The 25,514-nt window shown below is 54.8% G+C and overlaps 6 protein-coding genes across 7 annotated transcripts; 2 read left to right on the top strand and 4 right to left on the bottom strand.

The window, feature by feature from the left end:
• Positions 1–608: 608 nt before the first annotated feature.
• On the bottom strand, positions 609–2,244 carry FAM167B (family with sequence similarity 167 member B). Its single transcript, XM_083879327.1, has 2 exons — positions 1,534–2,244; positions 609–1,109 (listed from the first exon to the last, which is right to left on the bottom strand). The coding sequence occupies exons 1-2, from the start codon at positions 1,822–1,824 to the stop codon at positions 846–848; spliced, it is 555 nt and encodes a 184-aa protein (XP_083735453.1). The 5' UTR covers positions 1,825–2,244; the 3' UTR covers positions 609–845.
• Positions 2,245–3,476: 1,232 nt separating this feature from the next.
• Positions 3,477–8,918, top strand: LOC310919817 (myotubularin-related protein 9-like; the record flags this gene model as incomplete). Its single annotated transcript, XM_083879363.1, has 10 exons — positions 3,477–3,661; positions 3,738–4,173; positions 4,344–4,469; positions 4,547–4,720; positions 5,314–5,531; positions 7,007–7,168; positions 7,249–7,390; positions 7,467–7,687; positions 7,777–7,928; positions 8,059–8,918. The coding sequence occupies 10 exons, from the start codon at positions 3,477–3,479 to the stop codon at positions 8,220–8,222; spliced, it is 1,980 nt and encodes a 659-aa protein (XP_083735489.1). The 3' UTR covers positions 8,223–8,918.
• Positions 8,919–9,035: 117 nt separating this feature from the next.
• EIF3I (eukaryotic translation initiation factor 3 subunit I) lies at positions 9,036–14,660 on the bottom strand. The gene is made up of 11 exons (XM_083879561.1): positions 14,596–14,660; positions 14,352–14,444; positions 14,181–14,268; positions 13,352–13,417; positions 12,625–12,774; positions 11,659–11,786; positions 10,857–10,967; positions 10,470–10,559; positions 9,980–10,053; positions 9,666–9,758; positions 9,036–9,389 (listed from the first exon to the last, which is right to left on the bottom strand). Exons 1-11 carry the CDS (start codon positions 14,596–14,598, stop codon positions 9,308–9,310), a joined length of 978 nt encoding a protein of 325 aa, XP_083735687.1. The 5' UTR covers positions 14,599–14,660; the 3' UTR covers positions 9,036–9,307.
• A 178-nt stretch (positions 14,661–14,838) lies between these two features.
• On the top strand, positions 14,839–18,698 carry TMEM234 (transmembrane protein 234). Of its 2 annotated transcripts, none has more exons than XM_083879493.1 (4): positions 14,839–16,170; positions 17,481–17,547; positions 17,696–17,788; positions 18,566–18,698. In XM_083879493.1, exons 1-4 carry the CDS (start codon positions 15,925–15,927, stop codon positions 18,625–18,627), a joined length of 468 nt encoding a protein of 155 aa, XP_083735619.1. In that variant the 5' UTR covers positions 14,839–15,924; the 3' UTR covers positions 18,628–18,698. The 2 variants fall into 2 exon arrangements, with proteins under 2 accessions (XP_083735619.1, XP_083735620.1); XM_083879494.1 differs by lacking the exon at positions 18,566–18,698 and adding an exon at positions 18,271–18,538.
• Positions 18,699–20,045: 1,347 nt separating this feature from the next.
• Positions 20,046–22,134, bottom strand: IQCC (IQ motif containing C). Its single transcript, XM_083879492.1, has 6 exons — positions 22,045–22,134; positions 21,623–21,766; positions 21,472–21,540; positions 20,794–21,079; positions 20,582–20,691; positions 20,046–20,163 (listed from the first exon to the last, which is right to left on the bottom strand). The coding sequence occupies exons 1-6, from the start codon at positions 22,117–22,119 to the stop codon at positions 20,059–20,061; spliced, it is 789 nt and encodes a 262-aa protein (XP_083735618.1). The 5' UTR covers positions 22,120–22,134; the 3' UTR covers positions 20,046–20,058.
• Positions 22,117–25,413, bottom strand: CCDC28B (coiled-coil domain containing 28B). Its single transcript, XM_083879495.1, has 5 exons — positions 24,786–25,413; positions 23,753–24,148; positions 22,727–22,881; positions 22,593–22,615; positions 22,117–22,295 (listed from the first exon to the last, which is right to left on the bottom strand). Exons 2-5 carry the CDS (start codon positions 24,129–24,131, stop codon positions 22,244–22,246), a joined length of 609 nt encoding a protein of 202 aa, XP_083735621.1. The 5' UTR covers positions 24,132–24,148; positions 24,786–25,413; the 3' UTR covers positions 22,117–22,243.
• Positions 25,414–25,514: the final 101 nt, after the last annotated feature.

The raw sequence follows: 25,514 nt of genomic DNA, 5'->3' as shown, positions 1-25,514 counted from the left end.
GTTGTCACCTGCTGCCACCACCCCTGGGGTCCCCTATGCTTTCCAGACCCTCTGTTCCCCTCAAATCCCCTCCTGCACCCCCAAATCCCCTCTTGGCGCCCTCAGCTTCCTCCTTGTCCCCCTGAGCGCTGCGGGGACACATCCTTTGGGCCGTCACCGCAGTGCCACCGCGGACCGATGGCTCGAGAGCCGCGATGACAAAGGGCCGGAGCTGAGGGGACACGCCGGTGGCCGTGCCGGGCTGGCAGCGCCGCTCTGGAGGCAGCTCGGAGAGCACAGCAACCACAGCAGCATTGTGTTGGCTGCTTTGATCGGCGCTGAAGCCGCAGGGAGCTCCGAGAGGCACAGGCAGGAAGCCCTGAGGTGTCGGGGGGGGGGGGGGGGGGTGGGTGTTGTGGCAGCTTTGGCGGGCACATTTGGGGCTCTCCTCGTGTCCTGGGGAGGAAAAACGACCCCCAAAATGATCCCCCAAATGATCCCGCAACTTCCCTGGTGCTGGTGGCACGCAGGGCTCTGTGAAAGTCACATCCCCTGGAACTGCCTCCCTCCCCCAAAAAAGGCCAGGAGCCACATGTGGAAGGAAAAAAAAAATCAGCTCTCACCCTCACCTCCTTTTATTCCCTCTCAAAGAGCTGCTCCCCCAGATTTCCCAGCGGGTTTAACCCCCCCATCCTCAGGGCCCAAAACACTCCGTGGGGATGGTGACATCACCGTGCCACCATCGCCGTGCCACCATCGCCCTGGGACGAGCTGTCCCGAGCCCTGAGGGGTTTGGGGAGGGATCTCCGAGCCCCGAATCACCTCGGGGTGCCCTCAGGGCTCCCCCTCAGCCTCCCGGGGGCGGCTCAGCAGAGGGAGAAGCGCCGCGAGTTGATGTTCATGCGGGTGACGCCGATGTGCTTGAGCGGCGTGGAGAGCAGGAAGGCGGCCTTGGGGGGGATGGTGCACAGCAGGTCCGAGTCTTCCTCGCAGCCCTCGAGGCCGAAGGTGGCGTCGTCCAGCATCTCCTTGTGCTGGTGGCAGGCCTGCTCCACCTTCAGCCGGTACAGCCGCGCCCGCAGCCGCATCAGCTGCTGAGCCAGCCGCTGGTCCGCAGCCTGCATGTCCCGCTGAGGGGAGGAGGGATGGCGATGGTTTGGGATCGGGGATGAGGCTGAGCCAGGGCACGACCCCATCCTGTCACAGTGGGCGTGGGGACAGCGCGGGGGCAGCGCGGGTTGTGCTGTATGTGCCACCCCCAGAGCAGCAGGAGGGGATGACAAGCGCTGACCCCCACGAGGTCACCACCCGCGGGTGCTGTGCAGGGTCAGGGGCAGGAAAATTCTTGTTAAAAAATCTTGGAAAAACCCGCGTGCAACCAGCAAGGAGGGCAGGGGAGCCGAGACCCTCAGGCAGGGCGTTGTCACCTGCTGCCACCACCCCTGGGTCCCTGTGCTGTCCTCTCTCGTGCCCTGCCAGACCCTCCTGCACCTCACCGACCTCAGCTCGAGCACGGTGACCCCACCCCTGTCCTTGTTGCCGTGTCCCACTCACCAGCTCCGTCCTGAGCCACTCCAGAGCCGCCTCCACGGTGGCGAAGCCACCAACGCCACCATCATCATCTCGCTGCTCCTGGGGGTGCCCGCGGCTCCTCTGTGCCCCACAGGTGTCCCCGGGGGTCCTCCAGCGCTGTCCCCTCACCCGCGCCTCCCACTCCAGGTACGAGGGTCTGCGGGTCTGCAGCTTCAGCTTGGCCGTCAGCGCCTTCACGCTGTCCAGGTTCTCCTCCTCCCAGGTGGGCTCCTCCTCGCCCAGTTCCTTGAATTTCAGCCGGCTGAAGGCCATGGTGGAACAAAGCAGAGCCCTCCCCAAAAATCCCCTGATTTCTGACCCCCCTCAATGCCTCCCCCCGGGGAAGTGAAGCCCCCCAAGCTGAGCACGGCCGCCCACCCACTCCGTGCCCCAGCTGCACCCGGTTCTCGGCTATTTATCCACCCCTTCAGGACGAGTCCAATGGGCAGGAATTTCCTTATCCAGAGGAGTGCAAAGGAGGGGGAGGTGTTTTTTTGGCTTGTTGTCTTTTTTTTTTTTTTTTTTTTTTTTTTTTTTTTTTTAACATCATTGTCTCCGCCTGGGAGGAGGCAAACCGTTCCCGGACGGAGCCTTCGCCGGGCACGGAGGACCGGGAATGATTTATCCTCGACCTCAGCCGCCCCCCTCCCCGCCCTTTGGCGGGGGGGGGGGGGGCAAAAAAAGCCCAAGGAAGGAAAAAGAACCGGGGGGGGAGGCGGGGGGTGCCCACGGGGGGCAGCCGGGGTCCCGCACCCGGACGGGACTTTAAGGTGGAACCGCGTCCAGATCTGTCCTATGCCACCTCCTCGCTGCCCGGAGGGGGTCAGGGACAGCGGAAGTGGCTCAGGGGCGTCACCTGTGTCCCCCGGTTCTCACCTGCCCCGTGAGATCCCACTCCTGTCCCCTCCAGCCTCCCCACAAATTCTCCCCGTGCTCCCCCCGCGCTGCTTTGGTGTCCCGCTGTCCCCTCGTGTGTCCTTCCCACGCCCCCCCCCCGGTGTCCCCTCGCTGTCACAGCCTCGCTATGACCCCCGCCAACCCCAGCGCCAGCCCTGGGCACGGCCGCGTCCCCCCGGACCGGGCCACCTTAAACGCGACATCCGCCGGCCGGGCCGGGTTGTGCGGGGACATCGCCGCCCTCCCGCTTCCACCCCGAGCTGCCCCAAAACTCCTCCTGCTGCACCCCTAAATCCCCGCCCTAGCACCCTGAGCTCCCCCGCTGGCACCCCGAGGTCCCCTCCTTGCACCCCGACACTGCTGGTGCCCTCCCCAGTCCTCTCTTTGCACCCCGAGACTCTTCCTTGTGCCCCTGTTTGCACCCCAAAATTCCAGCTGGCGTCCCAAAACTCCTCTCCTTATGGCCAGCAGTTCCCTGGGAACACTCTGAGGTCCCCTGCTTGCACCCCGGCTTTTCCCTCGAGGTCCCCAGCTGCCACCAGCCAGAGCAGGTAAGCAGAGGGGTGGTCGGGACAGGAGCATGACCACCCACCTTCCTCCTCCTCCTCCTGCCCCGTCCCCAGCCCCGCGGGTAGCTTTGGGGACAGCAGAGCCCTTGGGGACCCTGTGTCGGGGCCAGTCACCGGGTTCAGCCCCAACGCGGCAGGGAAGGACCGGCAGCTGCTCCCTACAATGCCAATTCCCCCCAAAAAATCCCCTCTAGGAGTGGGGAGATCGGAACCAGCTCAGCCCCCCCTCCCCAGCCCGTGTCTCGGTTTCCCCGTTGCCTGGCGGTGGGAATGTCGCACCCGCGCGTGCTGGAGAGGTGACAGTGTCAACACGGAGGGAGAGGGGACAGCGCCGCGTGACGCGCAGGGCAGGGGTTTCCAGGCGGGCCTGGAGCCGCAGGATTTCCCTTTTTTTTTTTTTTTTTTTTTTTTCCTCCCTCTCCTCCTCCCTCCTGGCTCCGGGCAGAGGCGGCGGCGCCCATGGAGTTCTCGGAGTTGATCAAGACGGCCACGGTGGAGAACGTGCTGCTGTGGCGGCCAGGGCTGGCGGCCCCGGTCAGGGGCACCCTGTGCATCACCAGCCACCACCTGCTGCTCTCCTCCTGCCCCCGCGGCGACTTGGAGCTCTGGCTGCTCATCCGCAACGTGGACGCCGTGGAGAAAAGGTGCTGCTTGTCCCCAAGGTTGTCCCCAGGGCTGTCCCCCCCACGCTAGCAGTGTCACCCCCGCCCTGAGCTGAAGGATCCCCCTCTGCTGTCCCCACGGGCACCGCCCAGCCGTGTCCTTCCTCTTCCTCCCTGCCCAGCGGCGGGCATTGCCCTCCTCTCCTCCTCAGAGTGCAGAATTTGGGTTGGTACCAGCCCCCCCGGACTGGCGGCTCCCTGAGGGACACCAGGTTTGGCTCTTTTTTTTTTTTTTTTTTTTTTTTTTTTTTTTTTTTTTTTTGGCTCTGTCACCCACCCGCCATGCCCCGATCGCGGAGAGCCTGAAGGGAGCCCCGGGGGCAGCTCGGTGCTGTCCGTGTGTCCCCGTGTGTCCCACTGACCGCCCCGTGTCGCCTCTCCTCAGGGTCTCCGGCTCCTCGGGCACCATCACCCTGCGCTGCAAGGACCTGAAGGTGCTGCAGCTGGAGATCCCAGGCATGGAGCAGTGTCTGAACATCGCCAGTTCCATCGAGGTGAGCCCCGGCCGGCGAGCAAAGGGTTGGCCGGGGGAAGGGAAAGCGCTGCCGGCGGTGTTTGCTCTGGGGCTGGCGTTGAGCTGGGTAAACACGCGGCTCTGGCAGCGCTGGCACCGCCCGAGGGGTGGCACACGGGGACATGGCCGGTGTTCCTGTCCCCGCGGCAGGCGCTGTCCTCGGTGGACTCGGTGATGATGATGTACCCGTTCTTCTACCGCCCGCCGAGCCTGCGGCTGGAGCAGGGCTGGCACCAATTCCCGCTGGGGCGCTTCTTCCAGCGGCTCTGCTCGCAGGTGAGCCCGGCCGGGAGGGACCCGGAGCCTTCCCCGCACCCTGCCGGGCTCGTCGCTGATGTCGCCTGTCCCTACAGACCAGCCAGTGGCGGCTGAGCACAGTGAACCGCGATTTCAGCGCCTGCCCCTCGTACCCTGAGGCCGTGATCGTGCCGGCGGCCGTGAGCGATGACACGGTGATAAAGGCGGCGCGGTTCCGGCAGGGCGGGCGCTTCCCCGTGCTCAGCTACTTCCACCCCAGAAACGGCACCGTGAGTCTGTCCCGCCCCTCTGCCGGCGGGGGAAGGGGGCTGAGAGCCTCCCGTGCTGCAGGAGGGGGATTCTATGGGTTGGAAGGGATTTTAGGGATTCCATCTTCATGGAATTCCCATAATTGGGTTGGAAGGGATTTTAGGGATTCCACCTTCTTGGAATGCTAGAATTGGGTTGGGAGGAATTTTAGGGATTCCATCTCCATAGAATTCCAGGACTGGGTTGGAAGGCATTTTTGGGGTCATTTTGTTCCACCCCTGCCATGGGGACACCTTCCCCTGTCCCAGGTTGTTCCAAGCCCTGTCCAGCCTGGTCTTAGACACTTCCACAGATCCAGGAGCAGCCACAACTTCTCTGGGAAAGCCATTCCAACCCCTCCCCACCTTCCCAGGGAACAATCCCTTCCCAAAATCCCACCCAGCCCTGCCCTGGGCACTGGGAGCCATTCCCTGTGTCCTGTCCCTCCATGCCTTGTCCCCAGTCCCTCTTCAGCTCTCCTGGAGCCCCTTTAGACCCTTTGACGCTCTCTAAGATCACCCTGGAGCCTTCTCTCCAGGCTGGCCATTCCCAGCTGTCCCGCCCTCTCCCTCAGGCTCTGCTCCGCAGCAGCCAGCCCCTGACCGGCCACAACCGCAGGCGCTGCCGCGAGGACGAGAAGATTTTGGGGACAATCCTGGACGAAGGCGAGCGGGGCTTCATCATCGACACCCGCTCGGCACAGGCGGCCAAGCAGGCGCGGATGAGCGGCGGGGGCACCGAGCCCAAATCTTCATACCCGCAGTGGAGGAGGATTCACCGAGCCTTGGAGAGGTGAGGAGGGCCGGCTGCTGTCCCCTTGTGGAATCACCGGGGACGGAGCCGAGCTCAGTCCAGGTTCCCTACAGGGAGGGAATAAAGCTGAGATCTTGGGAGGTGGGACATTAATTAGGAAGGTGCTAATAGACTAAGTCTCGTTGGTTCAAGACTTACAAGGTTTGGGTTATGCCCTGTAACCAAATTTGGACACTTACCCCAGGTAAAACCCCATAAAATGCCAGGCTAACCACACCCCTGGTCTTTGAATGCTGCAGCATTAAATCCTGTCTCTGAGCTCTCAGACATATCCATCTCATTCATTAAACCTGAGACCTTGGGAGGTGGGATATTAGGAAGATGCTAATAGAGTGAGCCCTGTTCAAGACTGCAGACTTATAAGGTCAAGCCCCAGCCTTTATAATTAAATTTGGACACTTACACCAGGTAAAACTCTATAAAATGCCACACCCCTGGTCTTTGGATGCTGCAGCATTAAATCCTCTCTCTGAGCTCTCCATTGTCCCCATCTCCTTCATTAAACCTGAGACCTTGGGAGGTGGGACATTAATTAGGAAGGAGTTAATAGAGTAAACCCCGTTGGTTCAAGACCTCAGAATTTTAAGGTCAAGCCCCTGCCCTATAACCAAATTTGGACACTTACCCCAGGTAAAACCCTATAAAATGCCAGGCTAACCACACCCCTCATCTTTGGATGCTGCAGCATTAAATCCTCTCTCTGAGCTCTCCATTGTCCCCATCTCCTTCATTAAAGCTAAAACCTTGGGAAGTGGGATATTAATTAGGAAGATGCTAACAGAGTGAGCCCCATTGGTTCAAGACTTATTAGGTCAAGCCCCTGCCCTGTACCCAAATTTGGACACCTACCCCCAGGTAAAACCCTATAAAATGCCAGGCTAACCACACTCCTGGTCTTTGAGTGCTGCCTTCAGTCATCAAATCCTCTCTCTGAGCTCTCCATCTCATCATTAGCCACCTGCAGCTCAGCCAAACCAGGACTGGGGTCACAGGGATCTCCCCCATGGGACCTGGGGACACATTGGAACCTCGGAGGCTGAAAATTTTAGGTTTTCTGTGTTAAAAAGGTGCTGACTTTTAAGCAAGCACCACATCTGACTCAAGATTTTGGGATGGGTTTTTGAGATTGAATAACAGCACGGGGGTTGTGGGTATGTAGTTTGAACAACACTGCATGATTTCACAGGGTGAAAACCTTAGATTTTTAGTATATAGTAATACATGTGAGACAAAATAGAGGGCTGTGGGTGTTGTCTGTTATTTTTTGATTTTTTTTTCTTTCTTCTTCATGAGTTTAGGGGTTTTTTTTGTAATTGAAACACATCATAACTACTCAAGACCTGCAATACAGTGGAAAAAATCTGCACTGTAGGTGTTGAGCAGGTGTTATGATGAGGTCAATTAGGCAGGGACAGTGTCAGTGAGCCCCTCCACAGCTCTGTCCCCTCTCCCAGGGGCCGCCCACTGCAGGAGAGTTTCATCAGGCTGGTGGAGGCCTGCAGTGACCCCTCTCTGAGCATGGACCGCTGGCTGGCCCGGCTGGACAGCAGCCGCTGGCTCAGCCACATCAAAGCTGCCCTGAGCACGGCCTGCCTGGCTGCTCAGTGCCTGGACAGGTAATTTGGGCTGTCCCTCGCTCACCTTTCCCCTTCCCAAGCCCCCCAAAATTTGTGTGTCACCCCTGGGATCATCACAGGGAGGACTCCAAGGTGCTGGTACACGGTGCAGAAGGGACGGACACCACGCTGCTGGTGACAGCGCTGGCCCAGCTCATCCTGGATCCATCCTGCCGCAGCCTACAGGGATTCCAGGGGCTGCTGGAGCGGGAATGGATCCAGGTGAGAGCTGTTGGGAGCAGGGTGGGGCTGCCAGCCCGGCTGGGTGTCCCCATGTCCCAGTGTCCCCCTCCTGCAGGCAGGGCACCCCTTCCAGTTGCGCTGCGCCCACTCCGCCTCCTCCCATGTCCGAGGGAAGCAGGAGGCGCCAATTTTCCTCCTCTTCCTCGACTGCGTGTGGCAGCTGAGCCGGCAGTTCCCTTTCTCCCTGGAATTCGGGGAGGAGCTGCTGCTCACCCTCTTCGACAATGCCTACGCCTCCGCCTACGGCACCTTCCTGTGCAACAACGAGAAGGAGAGGTGGGTGTGGGGACAAACCCACCCTGTCACAGCTCAGGTGACATCAAAACACTGTTGGGGACTGTGACATGTCCCACTGTCTCTCACAGGAGGCTGTGTAAGGTGAAGGAAAGTACACACTCACTTTGGGTCTGGCTGAACCAGCCTGAGGAGAAGCACAAGTACCTGAACCCTCTCTACTCACACAACCCCTTGGTGATCTGGCCCTCGGTGGAGCCCCAGAGCATCCAGCTCTGGCAGGGTGAGCTCCCAAAATATCCTCCTCCCCAAAATCCACCCTTCAGCTCCCAGCTGGGCTGCCTCAGAGGGAGCTGTTCTGCCTTTCCCTCTCTGCCAGGGCTGAAATAACTCCCAGCTCCCTTCTCTCCCAGGTTTATTCCTTCGTTGGATCCGTCCTTCCCAGCACCTGGATGAGGCCTGGCAGGAGATCCAGAGGTTGGTGGAGGGAAACAACAACTGGAGCAAGGAGAGCACGGGGAAAAGGCTGAGCCAGACCCTCCCTGACACCACTGCTGGGACAGAGAATGGAAAATGAAGCATGGACAGTTGGGATTTGGGACAAGGTGACACTATTTTCCCATGGGAAGAGCTGTGCAGGACACAGACCCCATGGAGAGCTCTAGGAGAGGGGACAGACCTCCCTTTCCCAGCCTGAGCTCCTGGCAGTAAATCTCTCTCCCAGCCCTTGCCTGAGTCCTGCTCTTACATAGGGAAGCTGCTCCTTCCCACTGGGATTTCAGCAGTGCCTGTGGATGGCTCTGGAGCTAAAGGGCAGGAGATCACAGAAAAAACGCAGGAGATCAAACAGAAAAAAAAAAAAACAGGAGATCACACAGAAAAAACCCCAACAGGACACACTAAACCAACACTCTCCCCACAAAATCACCTCAGTGTCGTGCCAGTGGCTTTGAGCCAGGAGCCAGCCTGGGAATTCTGCCCTTGGGCCCAGTTTTGAGGAAGAAAACAGGAAAAATAAACCACCCCTTTAGAGAGACAGGAGGGTGGGAGGGTAAGGATCTGCAGCACGAGCTCCTGGGGCAGGAAATAACTGTTCCATGAGGAAAGCTGGCTCAGGGTCAGTCCAGCAGATAAACAGAGCAGCGGGGCCGGGCGCGTGCGTGGCAGCTGGAGAACAATTCCTGGCTGCTGCACTTCCAGCCTTTTCACACTTAAGGGCTGGGCTGGAGGCTGTGGAGCCTCTCTGGGAAGGAGTTCCTGGATGGACAGAGGTCCCAGGAGGAGCAGCACTGGAACAAAACACTGACAACAGAGCTGAGAAAACAAAGTCCTTGCGTTAATTTTCGTCTAGATGGGGGAAAAAAAACATCTAAAAAAACTCCATAAGAGGTGCTTTTCCTTGTGTTTAGAAAAGATTTCTATTTATTTCCTCTTTTTTTTTCCCTCCCTAGGTTTACAAATATGCCCAGCAGGCAGGCAGCCAACCCTGCACACCCTTTTTCCAGTAAAAGCCATTCCTGCCCTTCAAGTTCCCACTTCCCCAACTTCCCACAGCCCCCAAAATCCCTGCCAAGAATAACCTCAGGCCTTTCCAACAGTCCTGTGGACTGGATAAGGGGTTGGAGGAGGGAAAAGAAGAGGAGAGGAGAGGGAAATTCTCCTTCAGGCTTCAAACTCGAACTCGAAGTACTGGGGATCGAAGTAATGGATGCGGACGTAGCCATCCTCACCCCCACTGCTGTAGCTGCAGGGAGGAAAGGGGAAAGTCAGGAATGTTGCTGGGAACAAAGAATGGCAAGTCTGGTCTCACCACCCCCTCCTGAAACTGATACAGGAATCACAAAGGGGAAAAAAAAAGATCAGTGATGTGGCCGAAGTGTGAGTGACCCCATGGGCTGGCTCAGAATGGGAGAATTCAGGTGCTGGTTCCATTCCCACCACAGAAATCCCAATAGTCTGGTGATATCCCAGTTAAAAAGTGGCATTTGGGACACTGCAAGATCTCCAGGGAGCCTCTCACCTCTTCCCATCAGGGTGGAAGGCAACGCTGTTGATGGGCCCAAAATGCCCCTTGACTCTGCCAAACTCCTCCTCAAAAGCCAAGTGGAAGAACCTGGCAGGAGGAGAAATTCAATTGTCACAAGCCCAGAAGGGACAAAACAAAACAAACAAAAACACCTCAAGGGCTTCTCCAGCACTGCCAATTTCCCAAAAGAAAGGAAAGTGTAACTTTTGGGATATCAGGAGTGCTCTGGGTGAGGGAAAAGTGTCAGATTAAACCTATCAAACTTGAAAAATTCTCTAAAAATCCATTTCCCACAGGAAAGGACCAACCTGGCCTCAAATTTGCCAATCCTGGTGGAAGTGGTGGTGACATCCATGGCCTCCTGCCCTCCACCCAGCACAACCTGCAGGGGAGAGAAACCAGAGGAATCACAACCCTTCAGTGCTCCCCTCTGGGTTTTAGGGAATTCTGGGATCACTGAGGTTGGAAAAGACCTCCAGGATTGAGCCCAACCTTGATCCCCACCTTGATATCAGTAGAGCAGTGAGTGCCAGGTCCAGAGATTCCCTGGACACCTCCAGGGGTGGTGACTGCCTCCAGCTCTTCCCACTGATCCCACAAATCCCAAAAATCCTCAGAGGAATTCCCACCTCCCTGCCATATTTGATCAGAGGACAACACAAAACTTCGTTCCCAGTGCCAGACCCAACAAAATCTCCCAGGCTCATTCCAGAATCCTGCTTTTAGGCTAGACTGGGAAGGCTCACAATGCAAGAATCCCAGGATCAGTGATGATGCCCTGAGGAAGCTCATCCTTACGTGGTCAAAAATGGGGGAAAGGGCAGCAGAATTCACCGGCCGCTCCGTCCGGAATGTCTTCAGGTGCTCAAGGGAGGTGCAGTCAAAGAGCTGGGAGGGAAAAGGGAGAAATTCATCTGTTAACTCACCCAGCTCCAGCTGCTGGGCCTTGCCTGGATGGATGTTCCCTGTGCAAGTTCAAATCCCAAAAATATTCTCTCAGAATGGGAAATCTTTGGCCTTCCAGAAGGTGGTAAACTGTAAACATTCTGCAGAACTACCAAAATATCTCAATATTTCAATGTCTGGCTGTTCATTTAGCACCTGCCCTTCCTCACTGAACATTTCCAGCCCCCTCTGAGCAGAGATCTTGCCACAAAATCCCCACAGGCTGCTGGAAAAGCTCACCTTGGCTGTGTTATCCTTGGAAGCAGTGATGAACATGGTCATGTCCCGGGAGGTCTGGATGTCGTTGATTTGCTTGGTGTGCTCCTTGATATTGGACAGCTGCTCCCCTGACTGGAGGAGAAGAGAAAATCTCAGGGAGATGGGAAGTGATTGCCTCATTAAAAACAACCTGGGAGATCATGGAATCGAATCCTGGAATGCTTTGGGTTGGAAGGGAATTTAGGAATGGATTCAGCTCCACACCCCTGCACTGAGGTGTCATTTCCAGCTTTGCTTGGGAGAGCCCCATATTTTAACAGGGGAGGGGAAGAGGAATTTTCAGGGAGATGGGAAGTGATTCCCTCCTTCCAAACAATGTGGGAGATCATGGGATAGAATCCTGCAATGCTTTGAGTGGGAAGGGAATTAAGGAACAGACTCAGTTTCATGTCCGTGCACTGAGGTGTCACTTCCAGCCTTGCTTGGGGGAACCTCAATTTAAGAAATTTTAAGAGATTTTAAGAGGGAAGAGGAATTTTCAGGGAGCTGGGAAGTGATTCCCTCATTAAAAACAACCTGGGAGATCATGGAATAGATTCCTGGAATGCTTTGGGTGGGCAGGGAATTTGGGATTGGATTAGGAAATAGACTTAGTTCCACGTTTCTCTGTCGTGTCAATTCCAGCCTCTCTCAGGGGAGCCTCCTGAATATTACAATAAATATTTTAATGATCCCTTCAGAAGGTGCTGTTTGGAGCCCCGAATCTCCCATTCCAGCCCTGATTCCCTTGGGAATGCTGCTGGAGCCTTCCCCAGGCCCTGACCTTGGCACTGAACTGGTTGAGCTCCCCATTCTCGTGGCCAGCAATGATGAACTCCCCGAGCGGGCCCCACACGGCGCTGGTGATCTTGGAGTCACTGCAGGGAATCTTCATGTAGGGTTCGTTGTTCTCTGTGAGAAAGAGGAAAAAGAGGGACTGCATCCAGCTTTTATCTTTTATATCCCGTGCTCAGCTCGACTTTGGGCTTTTCCTGCATTTCAAGGGTGGGATCTGGACAAAATTCCTTTGTAATTTTTATTTACGGGGCTCAGATTTCCAGGGCTCTCAGGGGAAGCGTTTTGCTGTTCCCAAAGGAATCCCATGGATGGGGAAATTGTGTCCTTGCTGATATGATTACCCCCCAGCTGCTCAGCAAAGTAATTTTTTAGGGAAGCGTCTCCTCTGTTCCATCCCAGGCCAGCCTGGAGCAATTTGGGATGGGGGAAGGAATCCCTGCCCATGGGAATGGGGTGAAATTTGAGGCTGCCCCTGACCTCAAATCATCCTGGGGTTCTGGGATGCATCCCAGGATCACTGAGGGAGATTCCCTGGCAGGATTCCATAAGAACAAATCCCAGCAGCCACATCCCACTGCAGAGGCCACGGGTGAGAAGTGGCGAGGTTAAAGATCTGCACCCTGGAATTCTACTGGATTGTGGAATTCCTGAGCCATTCCCAGAGACTGGGAACTCCTGAGCCACTCCCAGAGCCTGCTCTGCTCCTGTAGCCCAGGCTGACAAATCCTAAAACCTGGAAAGCACAGAACCTTTAATGTTTTATTTGGGATAGGACAAGGAATCCCTGTTCATGGAAATGAGGTGAGATTTGAGGGTGGCCCCAACCCCAAATCATTCTGAAATTCTGGGATGCATCTCAGGGGGGACTCTCAACTCAGGGGGAAAATCCCAGGGGGGAAAAATCCCAGGGGGAATTCTAGGGTGATCCCAGGGGGAATCCCTGTATCCTCACCAATCTGGCTGGGGTCCCTGAGGTCGAAGAAGCTGACGAAGCACTGGTATCCCATCTGTTTATCCGTGGAGAACATGATGATATTCCCTCCAAAGTCAAATCCACACGTCCTGACAGCAGAGCTGGTCTTCACCAGGGCCAGCTGCTTCCCTAGGGACACCACAGAACCTCAGGGATGGTTGGGAAAAGGAGGGAGAGGAGGGCAGGGATGGCAAGGACAGCGGGAATGCTGCTGATCCACCCAGGAGTCACCGGAGGCTTTCCCAGCTTTAAGCACAAAATGGTTTGGGTTGGAAAAGTTTTAAAGGTCACCCAGCCCCGGGCAGGGACATTCCCACTGTCTCAGGTGGCTCCAACCTACCCTGGGACAATTCCAGGGATGAGGCAGCCACAGATTCTTTAAGAATTCCATCCCAACACCTCACAGGGAAAAATTCCTTCCAAAATCCACCCAATCCTGCCTTGGGACAATTCCAGCGATGAGGCAGCCACAGATTCTCTGAGAATTCCACCCCAGCCCCTCACAGGGAAGAATTCCTTCCAATATTCCACTCTGACGCCATTCCCTGTGTCCTGTCCCTCCATCCCTTGTCCCCAATCCCTCTCCAGCTCTCCCTGGATCCTCCTCTTCCCCCTAGCCCAGCTCTGTGGCCACCACTGAGGATGTCCCCCAGGCTCAGGGTGTGTCACAGCTGTGTCCCCAAGGGGAACTGGGGAATGGCCTCACCTGTCTCACAGTCCCAGAGCCGACAGCTGTTGTCTGCAGAGCCAGTCAGGACGTGCCTGGTGTCCCCTGGGCCACCAGTCAGGGAAAATTAAATTCCTCTGGTTGGAAATATTAACCCCAAATTCCACTGGCTGGGAAAATAAACACCAAATTCCACTGGCTGGAAATATCAGCCCCAAATCTCACTGGCTGGGAAAATCAGCCCCCAAATTCCTCTGCCTGGGAAAATAAACACCAAATTCCTCTGGCTGGGAATATCAGCCCCAAATTTCACTGGCTGGGAGAATCACCTCCATATTCCACTGGTTAGGAATATCAGCCCCAAATTCTTCTGGCTGAGAACATCAGCCCCAAATTCCTCTGGCTGGGAATACCAGCCCCAAACCCTATTGGTTGGGAAAATCAGCCTCAAATTCCTCTGCCTGGACGCTCAGAGAATGTTTCTGCACCAGATTAAAAAGAGATTTTTTTGAGACAAATATCCCTCAGGAAAGGCAACTCAGAGCCCAATTATTGCCATTGGGAAATCCCACAACTTTCCTGTGAAATGGGGAAAAAAAGGCTCCATTTATTGCACTTAAACAACTTTTTTTGTCCCTGCTGCCCGTGGAAGATCTCCCCAAACATCCATGGAAGCAGCACAAATCCAAATATCCATTGGGATGTTATCCCAAATATCAGCAAGAAAACCACCCAAAACATGGGAAAAGAAGAGGGAACAGATGAGTTAAATGCTCCTCTCGGAGGGGAAAAGGAGGAGCAGCAACCGGGAATGAATCAGGCACTAAAATATGGGATAAAACCGGTTTTTTGGGGGATCAAAGGATACAGTCGGCATCCACACACCACACAGCTCCCGTGTGCCCAATGTAGGTGCCCAACCTCTCACCATTCACCGAGTACCAAACGTTGACAATCTGCGAGGAAAAAGAAAAAAACGATTAAAATTAACGATGGACGCGTTAATTATGGTAATTACCGGGGGGCAGGCAGCACTCACGGGATCCTTGGCCACGGTGAAGAGCAGATCTCCCTCGCGGTTGTATTTGATCTGCGTGATGGAGCGCTCATGGCCCTGCAGCAGGATCGGCTTCTGGAATTAATGATTAAATAATTAATGAGCGGCAGGAGGGAAAAGGGGGTGAAGCAAAAGGGAAGAGCGTGGCCCCCGGTCCGTGGAGCCGTTAAACCATCGGTGGCGAGCACAATCGCCAGCCCCGAGCCCGCGGCCATCCCGGTCTCACCATGGCGGCCGCGCTGAGGCATGAGGGGGGACGGTACGTCCGGGTTGGCGGCGGCGCGGCAGAAGTGCGTTTTATTACGTCACGGCGCGACTTCCTGCTGAACCAGGAAGCGCCGCCGCGTTGCCATGGCGACCGCGGGTGAGGAGACAGCAATGGCGGCGGGGAGAGGGGAAAAGGCGGCTCGGGGGCGTCCTGAGGGGGTGGGAGGGGTCAGGGGGAGTGTGGGGAAGTTGTGGAGGGGGAAAGCGGGGATGGGAGCGTGGATGGGAAGGAAATTCGGGATCATCCATTCCCGCAGACGAGACCGCCCCGGGCTGCTCCAGGCTCCGTCCAGCCCGGCCTTGGTCAATGCCGATGGTGCCTCGGGAATGCTGCGCTAGAGCAGAGACTGGGCAGAGCTGGAGAATAAAGTAGATATTTATTAAAAGGCCTTTAGGGTACACCTTGGGCAGGACAAGAGCCTAGCCAGGGCTGCACCCACGGTGGACCCAAAATGGTCGCAAAATGGACAAATGGTCACGAGGTCTCACACTTTTATAAGTTTTGGTCCATTTGCATATTGGGGTTTAATTGTCCAATTCCAGCTCCAGGTTAGGAAGTCCCATCCTTCTTGTTTTCTCCCTTCAGCCACCCTTGTTTGTGCTTTTGGGCCTGAAAACTTGTCCCTGTTGTCCTTGGTGTGCAGCAGGAAAAGGATTTATTTTGTGTCCCTGCTGTGTGCAGAGCTGAGTGACACTGACTGTGAGCTCAGAACTGCACCCCTGGGCACCACAGAACCTGAAATACATCAAAGATAAAACCTCAGGGCGCTGATGGCGGCGTTGTCCCTGTGAAAAACGAGTTTTATTCTCTTAGAAAAATTTGTAAGTTTAATAAAAATTGAAAATAGACAATTGGGAGACAGAAAGGCAAATGCTTCAGCTCGAGTGCTTCACCAGAAAGCAGACACTTTTCTTTCAATTACTGTGTTTTAAGGATTGCTGTTTTACATATTCAATAGATATTAATAGATTCCTTTCGAGTTTTTATCTGTTTCAAGTACCCCAAATCATCTTATGTGATAGATTTATTTGTGGGTGGCTCTACTCTGTCTGGTAACGTGGGTCTTATAAATCTTTCTCTTGAGGTTTTTGGTTGTTTTCATTTTGATAAAAAACCCAGAAAGTTAGCAGCCTTTATGGAGTGCTACAAGGTGACGACCCTTCCCTTATACCTTCTGGTTTGGTCAGTTTAGATGTTACAAAGAGAAAAAAAAAAAAAACAGTCTTTTTCCTATTTAGACTATGTCACGATCAGAAAATACATCCATCACTTTTCTAAATTCTATTAATGAAATATAATACAATTATACACGTTGTATTCATCCTAATATTTGCAAAGAGCCGATTTTCTAAGGTGTATTTGTGCCGTCCCTCAGGGCAGGGGGCGGCCCTGGCGCTGGTGGCCGCGCTCTGGGGCGGCAGCGCCCCGTTCCTCAGGGTGGCGGCAGCGGGGCTGGAGCAGCGGCAGCGGCAGAGCCGGGGGCGTCTGGGGCAGCTCCTGACTGATCTCCTCTTCCTCAGCCTCAACTGCAGGGTGAGATTGTGCCTCTGCTTCCTGCCTGACATTTTTCGTTTCTTTTGGTTATAAATACAATATAAACATAAATATATAAAAATAAATAAATACATAAATAAATAAATAAATAATATATAATGTGATTTATATAATATATATTTACATAATATATATGATTTATAAACATATATATTCATATAATTTGTATAAATTATATAAATATATAAATATATATTTATATATTATTCATATATAAATATATAATATATAAATATAAAATATAACATACAAATAAATAATATATAATTTATATAATTTATATAAATTTACATAATACATACTTTATAAACATATATTTATTTATATAATTTATATAAACATATTATATAACATATATAATGTCTATTATAATATATAATTTTATTTTAATGTATATTTCTAAATATATATAATATAAATTTATATAATATAAATATCTGTTATAAATACTATATAAATATAAGTACAATAAAGACAATTATAAAGTTGGCTTTTCGCAACTATTAGAATGATTACTATATGTATAATTGTACTGTATTGTGTTTTGTTGATAGAGTTTAGAAAGGTGCTGAATGTATTTTCTGATTGTGACACAGTGTGAATACCAGTCCTGGCATTCCCACCGATTCCTCTCTCATTTAACTCATCTGTTCCCTCTTCTTTTCCCATGTTTTGGGTGGTTTTCTTGCTGATATTTGGGATAACATCCCAATGGATATTTGGATTTGTGCTGCTTCCATGGATGTTTGGGGAGATCTTCCACGGGCAGCAGGGACAAAAAAAGTTGTTTAAGTGCAATAAATGGAGCCTTTTTTTCCCCATTTCACAGGAAAGTTGTGGGATTTCCCAATGGCAATAATTGGGCTCTGAGTTGCCTTTCCTGAGGGGTATTTGTCTCAAAAAAATCTCTTTTTAATCTGGTGCAGAAACATTCTCTGAGTGTCCAGGCAGAGGAATTTGGGGCTGATGTTCTCAGCCAGAAGAATTTGGGGCTGATATTCCTAACCAGTGGAATATGGAGGTGATTTTCCCAGCCAGTGAAATTTGGGGCTGATATTCCCAGCCAGAGGAATTTGGTGTTTGTTTTCCCAGCCAGTGGATTTGGGGGCTGATTTTCCCAGCCAGAGGAATTTGGGGCTGATATTCCCAGCCAGTGGAATTTTGGGCTGATATTTCCAGCCAGAGGAATTTGGGGCTGATACTCCCACAGGCTGGGCTGAGCTCAGGGATTTGCCCCATTTTGGGGTGCCAGGGTGGGCCCCCTCACCCAGGTTTGTGTTTTCCTGCAGTACCTGGTGCCTTTCCTGCTCAACCAAGCTGGATCCCTCCTCTTCTACCTCACCTTGGCCTCCACAGGTCAGTCCCTGGTGCTTTTTTGGAGGTGGGTTTATGGGATTTTTGGCAGGAGCAGAGCTGTGGTTCAGTGATTTAGCCAAACACCGAACAGCTCCCTTCGAATGATCACAAATAAACCAAATTTCTGCACTTTAAACTTGTATTTCAGACCTGGCCCTGGCTGTGCCACTCTGCAACTCCCTGGCTTTGATCGTGACCTTGGTGACAGGGAAAATCCTGGGAGAGGACATTGGTGGGAAAAGTGAGTTCCACTTCAAGCATTTCCTCAAAGAAATCAGCTTTTATTTCATTGAGATTATTTGATTTACAATTTTGTTTTATTTTATTTTATTTTATTTTTATATGTATTTATTTATGAAGATACCAAACACCCCACAAGGCTCGAACTGGGTCAGAGCAGCTTTGCCTGAAAGGGAATTGAAACAGATTTTTTTTGGGCAGGGCTGCTAAATTTAAAGCCAGAACTGGCTGTTTCAAGCTAAAAAGAGTTTATAGGCTTGAGCTTTTCCCTCAGGAGAGAAACACTGAATAAAATGCCCACCATGGATAAAGGAGTAGCCCCAAAGCCCCTAAATGTCAACCCCCAGCCTGACACGGCCCTGCTCAGGTGGGCAGGAAAAAGGAGGAAATTGGAAAATTTAAAACTCCAGGACATGGAAAAACAGCTGGAGGTTATTGTTGGAGGTGGATTCCCAAGTTATTATTCCCTGTGAATCCCCACAGGAGCTGTGGCAGGAATGCTCACTATCCTGGGAGGGCAGGAAAAAGCATGAATTTAGAAAATTTAAAACTCCAGGACCTGGAAAAAACACCTGGGGGTGTTTTTTAAGGCAGATTCCCAGGTTATATCTGTGAATCCCCACAGAAGCTGTGGCAGGAATGCTGCTCAGCATCCTGGGAATTCAGGAGAAAGAAGGAAATTGGAAAGTTTATAACTCCATGACATGGAAAAACAGCTGGAGGTTGTTTTTTGAGGCAGATTCCCAAGTTATTTATTATTCCCTGTGAATCCCCACAGGAGCTGTGGCAGGAATGCTGCTCACCATCCTGGGAGTCTCCCTGTGCATGGCTGGGTCATGAAGGAGAAGCAGAGCAGCAGAACCTGATCAGAACCTCTCCCCTCCTGGCTGAGGGGACTCCTGGCTCTCAGTCACACATGGGAAAGGTGTTTTGGGATGGCAAAATCCATGGATTGCATTCCCTGAGGCACTAGGGTGGTACCAGGCCCCTTGCAAGGACAGTCTGAAGGGCTCGTTGGTGGTTGTTTGAAGGATTGAGTTGTCTTGTTCAGCACTGAAGGGAAAAGAAATGGTGAATAAATCATCCAATGGGACCTCCTGGCACTGATGGATTTTTGATTATCCCAAACTCTTCTGAGCACCCCAAAACCCTTCAACCAGCCCCTCACTGAGCACAAACCCTTCTGCCCAGCCCAAACCAAACCCTTCCAGCCACCCTAAAACCTTCCTGAGCACCCCAAACCCTCCTGAGCACCTCAAAAACCTCCCTGCTGAGGCCAGCCCCTTCCCAGCCCAGTTTCCACGGATGCAAACCAAGCAGCAGCAGGAAATTGTGACCACATCCAACACCCTGAGAGTACCAGGAACCACAGGGCTCTTCAATCCTCCAGGATTTGTTCCTTCAGGATTTGATCCTCCAGGATTTGATCCAGGTCCAGCAGCAGCCACCAGGTTCCCATCAGGATTTTAGGATCAGCACCTCCATGGGCAGCAGCTGGTGTCCCCCCCAGGTGTTGTCACCCCCCTGTTATGGTTTGGGAAGTCCCAAAGGTCCTGTCCTGGACACCTCACCCTCAGCCATGGAGAAATCAGCAACAGCTTCAGAATCAGGAAAAGTTGTTATTTTTATTATTCCCAAAGAGTAAAAATAATTGCAGAAGAGAAGGATCCACATCTGCAGTGTCCACACAGGGGTCAGGGATCCACAGCACCACATGGAAAGTCCCTTTTTCTGGGGGACCTGGGACGTCCCTGAGCTGAAGGAATTGACAAAGCACCAGGTCCTGTCCTGGCTCTGCTCCAGGAGAAAATTCCCAGAGCCAGAGGAAAGGCAGGAATGAGCCTCAGCCCAAGGATTAGGGGATGGGCCCACCCTCCCCACCTGCACAGCACAGTCAGGGAGCTCCTCCCCACTCAGCGTTCCCAAAAATCTACCACCTGGACATCCTGGATGTTGCAGAGCCATCCCAAACACAGGGATTCTCACGTGGAATCCACTCAGCTCAGTGAGAAGAGCTCATTCCTGCAGCTCCTGCTGCCTTCAGCCATTCCAGCTCCACAACAGCACCTGCTGGAAGTGAAAATCCTCAATTCCCACTTGGATCATCCAGCTCAGCCAAGGAAAACAGGGATCCAGTGGGATGGATCCTTCCACAACCCCCCTGGGCTGATGATGTTTAATCCTGCTGGGATCAAATATCCACAAAAAGTTTTCCTGGAGTGAAAAAACATCCCAGGGAGGTGCAGCTCCCCCTGAGCTGCCACTGTCACATCAGGAGTGGTGCTGCAGCTCCAGGGCTTCCCCACACCAATCCAAAAACTCGGGAATGCTGCTGGAGTGCTCAGGAATTCCCAATTTCTGCTTCAGCATCAGGAACTGAGAGGGAGAGAAAACCAAGCATTAAACCCCAGAGCAAAAACCCAAATCCCTGGAGAACTGAATCCCTAGATAATTGAATCCCTGCCACACTCACCCAAATAAATCCCTGGAGAACTGAATCCCTGCCACATCATCCAAATAAATCCCCAGAGAATTGAATCCAGCCATATCCACCCAAATCCCTGGAAAACTGAATTCCTGCTACATCCACCCAAATCCCTGGATAATTAAATTCCTGGATAACTGAATCTCTGCCACAGTCACCCAAATAAATCCCTGGAGAACTGAATCTCTGGCACATCCACCCAAATAAATCCCTGGATAAATGGATCCCTGCCACAGCCACCCAAATCCCTGGATAACTGGACCAGCCCATCCCAGTAGGGTTTGGGAAAAGGCAGGATCAGCCCCTCACATGTTTCCTGCTGGCAATGGCCTGTTGAATCCACAGCAGCTCCATCAGGAGATGGTTCCTGTGGGATAACAGCTCCGAGCGGGACAGGCCCCGCAGATCCTCTGGGATTGCTGCCAAAAAAAAAACCCCAAAAATGGGAAAACCATAAAGAACTGGATTGTAAGAGCTGTTGCAACTTTCTCAAGATATTCCTGAGGTTTTGTGTCCCTCACCTGGGCTGGCTGTGAGGTCACTGCTGTCCCATTCTGAGGTCACACTGTCGTTGTCCCACTCCAGGGCTCTTCCCTCCTTTCCCAGGGTTTTAGCAGCACCAGACCCCAAATTTGGGGGGTTTGGGGGTTTTGGGGTTGTCCCACTAGGCAGAGGGGCTGAGAGGGGGATGTTCCCAAAGCTCCCAGCCCGCTCTGCTCCAGGGGGATTTGGCTTCTCTGGGTTTTTTTTGGGAATGGTCTTGTTCTCTGCAGCCTCCTCTGGATCCAGTGGCTTCCCTGGGGAGAGCTGCCCAAAGGAAAACAGAAATTTAAAAAAAAAATACAGAGAGGGAAAGAAAATATGAGAAATATCTTTTAAAAAACCCAAGAAAGTCTAAAAGAAAACATGAAAGAAATAGGAAGAAAATATGAAGATGAATAGTAAGAAAATATAGAGAAAAAAATAATTATCAAGAAATATCAAAGCAAATATTAAAATAGATAAAAGAAAAATATAAAAGAAAGAATATAAAGGAAAATATATAAAAGAAAAAATATAAAAGAAAAAATATAAAAGAAAATAAAAAGCTCTGGGCCGTGGCTCTGCTGTCCCAGCTGTTAACAAAGTCCTCCTCTCCTTTGAGCCACCCAAACTTTTCATGGGGTCAGGACAGAGGGGAGCAGGGCAAAGGGAATCACCTGGGCACGGCCTCGAGACTGAGCTGCACCTGGAGTGACAAATCGTAGCTGGGAAGGGTCGGGAGAATCCTACAGGGTAGGGGCAGCGCTCAGCACTTCCAGTGGGCTCCAATTCCCGAGTCCCGGGAATGTTCCCCTGCTGCTCACGGACCTCGAGCTCGAAGCGCGGCCGCTGCAGAACGCCGCCGGTCCAGCGCAGGTGCCTCAGGTCCCCCTCGATCTCCAGCACCACGGCCTCGAACTCCTCCCGCAGGCCCCGGAGCCGCCGCCGCAGCAGGAACCCCCTGGCACAGGCCTGGCACGGCCCGGGGCACCGCTGGGACCGGGGCCGGAACCCGCACCGCCTGGAGCATCCTCCCCGCCTCCAGATGTGGCCCTTTCCAGATGTGCCCCCAAAGGCTCCAACCTTCCCTTCCCTTCCCTTCCCTTCCCTTCCCTTCCCTTCCCTTCCCTTCCCTTCCCTTCCCTTCCCTTCCCTTCCCTTCCCTTCCCTTCCCTTCCCTTCCCTTCCCTTCCCTTCCCTTCCCTTCCCTTCCCGGCACCCCCAGCCCCGTTCCCGGCCCGGTCTCGCACCTGTAGCCGGGTCACGGCGCGGAGGAGCCGCCGCTCCGCCTCAGCCCCGGCCCGCCGGCCCGGAGCAGCCGCCATGGCTCCGGCGCCGCCTGCTGACGCCATCGCACCGCGACCGTCGCCGCCATGGCGGGGGGGGCCCGGCCCGGCCCGGTTTGGAGTCCCGGGGATGGCGGGGGCAGGGGTAGGGGCGGGGGCAGGGTCAGGGCGCCGCGTCTTCGGGGTCCGAGCTCTCGGCCAGGTGCAGCTTCTGTCTGAGAGCGGGTCAAGGGGAAGCGCCAGCACCGCCACTGTCACCAGTGTCATTGTCATTGCTGGCATTGTCACCAGTGCCGCCGTCGCCACTGTCACCACTGCCACCATTGTCACTGCCATCGCTGTCACCACCGTCACCACTGTCACCACTGCCACCTCCATCACTGCCACTGTTTCCATTGCCACACACCTTCACCACTGCCACCATTGCTGCCCACCACCGCCATCTCTGCCACCCCTGCCATTGTCACTGTCACCACTGCCACTGTCACCAGGCCACCCCCAGCCAAGGATACATGGAGCTGCTGAGCTCTTCCAGCTGTGGGAGCAAAGGCAGAGGCTGGGGGACCAGAGGGGACCCTGGGGGTGTCCCAGCCCAGGCAGGGGACAGGGGTGACACTCCTGTGTCACAGGTGTGGGTGACACTCACATGTGCCAGCAGCTGGTCCAGGTTCCTGTCAGCTGCCACCTTCTTCTGCTCCTCAGGCAGCTCCTCCACACACACGTCAAGGCCGAAGTGGAGCCGTGCCAGCTTCTCCTGCATCTCCCGCACGTGCTCCAGCTGCTCGAAGGAGCATTCCTTCCCTAGGAGAGATCCAGAACATTCCACAGCAGCCCCTGCCCATTCCTTCCGCAGGATCTGTGCGAAAGGTCCAGCAGAGACCGCAGAACAGCCTTTCCCTGTAGATCAATCCCAACCCAATCCCCTTCTTCTCTGTGGATCCATCCATCCATCCCTGGGTCCATCCATCCCCCAGCCCATTCCTTCCCTATGAATCCAACATTTTCCCCATCCCACCCCTTCCCTGTGGATCCAAAATCCCCCAGCCCCAAAATTCTCCAGCCTGCTCTTTCCTCATACCCATACCCATCCCAGCCCAGCCTGCCTCATTCCTGTTCCATCCTGGCCCATCCCATCCTGTCTGGTCCCATCCCATCCCATTCCTTTCCCATCCCATCCTATCCAGTCCCCTCTGATTCTGTCCCATTCCCATTTCATCTTGTCCCATTCTATCCCTGCCCCATTGCATCCCTTGTCCCATCCCACAACTTTCCTGTCCCATCCTATCCCATTCCATCCTGTCTGGTGCCATCCCCTCTGCCCCATCCCATTCCCATCCTGTACCATCCCCTCTTATTCTCTCCTATTCCCATTTCAGCTCTTCCCATCCCATCCCATCCCATCCCATCCCATCTTTTAATCCCCGTTTTTAATCTCCCACCTCATCCCACCCCATCTCATCCCTATCACATTCCCCCTTTGAATCCCATCCCATATCAACCCACCTTTTAATCCTCTTTTTTTCACCCCCCATGCCATTCCCACATTTCCCCCCATCCCATCTCCAACCCACCCCCTCATATTCCCCCCATCCCATCCTATTCTCCCTTTTTATCCCCGTTTTTTATCCCATCCCATCCCACCCCACCGGACCCCATCCCACCCCACCCTCACCGAACGCCTGCAGCTTTCCCGAGTGGAAGTCGCTGAGCAGGCTGAGCAGCCCGCCCTCCATCTCGCACACGTCGGACACATCCGTGAGGAAGCTGTGCTGGAGCGGGGCCCCCCGGGACCCCCCCGGGCCCGCCCGCACCCGCTCCTTGCTGGTCCTGCGGGGGGAACGCGGCGTTGGCATCGCCCCGGTCGGGCTCCCCCGGTTCCCCCGGGCCCGCACTGACCGGCGGGGCCGCGGCCGCTGCCGGGGCGAGGGCAGAGCGGGCAGCGGCAGAGCGAAGGACGTGCTTTTGCTCGGGGGCAGCGGCCGCGGGGCCCCGGCGGGCAGCGGCGGAGCCAGGCACGTCTTGGGGCTCCGCTTCTTCCTCCGCTCCTCCATGGCCGACGCCGCGGGGGCTGCGGGACCCTGCGGGAGACGGACACGGCCCTTGGAGCTCCTTCGCTGGGCGGAGGAGGGATCAGGGATAGCAGGCGGCTGGCCGGGGCACAGCGGAGGGGCTCGGGGACCCCTGGGACAAGAGGGGACGACAGCCAGGGACACCGGGACCCGCGGGACAAGGAGGGGACAGCAGAGGGGCTGCGGAACCCCGGGACGAGAGAGGACAGCCAGGGACACCGGGACCCGCGGGATAAGGGGAGAACAGCCGCGGGCACCGGGACCCGAGGTTAAGGAGTGACCCACGGCCACCGCGAGCCGCAGCCGGGCTCGGTGGCGGCGGAAGAACCGGAGCAGGAGCTCCGTGCCCCGTTCCCGGGGAGGCTCCGGAGCATCCCCGCAGGAACTCGGCCGGGGCCTGAACCGCAGCCGCAGCTCCGGCCGGGCCCGTTCTCTCGATGGAAAAGAGGATTTGGGCCCCGAACCGGCCCGGCGAGAGCGGGGCAGGGACCGCGTGGGGACCGTCACCCCTTTGTCCCGCCGAGCCCCTCGAGCCCCGGGCCCCGCGCGGCGCCGGGACGGGGCAGCTCCGGGGGCTGTAGAGCCCTTTTGTCCCCTTTGTCCCCTTTTGTCCAGAGCGCCACGGCCGGGACTGACCTGCGCCAGGCCCGCTCCGGCCTCCGGGAGCCGGGGGACCCCCCGATCCTGCCGGACCCCCCGATCCTGCCGGACACCGTCCGCACAGCCTGGGATTTGCATTTAAAGGGAAAGGGAACTTCCTCCAGGCTCCGCCGGACACCGGCTGCCAGCAGGATCCCCGGTCCTGGGCCCAGCCTCAGCCTCAACCCCGGGATCAGCATCCCCAGGATCGGGAATGTGGCGGGATCCGTCCCCCGAGCCCGCGCAGTGTTGGCGGCAGCAGAACCCGCGGAGCCCCCGGGTCGTTCCTGCCACCCCCCCGCTTTACCCCGAGTCCCCTCCGGTGTCACCGCAGTGCCGCGATGGCGGGATCCGTCCCTGCTGGAAGGAGCCGGGAAGGGCCTCTCCAGCCCTGGCGCAGAGACGGGATTAAACAAGTCCAGTCCCCCCCCTTCCAGGCCGAGCGCGGCTGCTGCTGTAAATCCCGGCAAGATTTTAAACCTATCTTGGACATTTTGGAGCCGATGAGGGCACAAAGGACCAGCCGGGAGCGTAGGGTTGATGCCCCCCGGGCCGGGACCCTCAGGGCTGGTGGCTCTCGGTGGCTGCAGCAGCCCAGGGAGGGAGAGCCACAGGACAGGTGCTGGGGACACCCCGAATGTCCCCCCTGAGCAGGGACATCCCATCTCCAGTGCCCCTCCCAGCCTCATTCCCACTGGAAAAGCAGGAGTCTGGCACTCAGAAGTT

The sequence above is a fragment of the Zosterops lateralis genome (genome assembly GCF_965231275.1).
Source record: "Zosterops lateralis genome assembly, chromosome: 28".
NCBI classification, from domain to species: Eukaryota; Metazoa; Chordata; class Aves; order Passeriformes; family Zosteropidae; genus Zosterops; species Zosterops lateralis.
The sequence above is the reverse complement of the archived record's forward strand: the minus strand, read 5'-3'. Positions and strand labels throughout refer to the sequence as shown.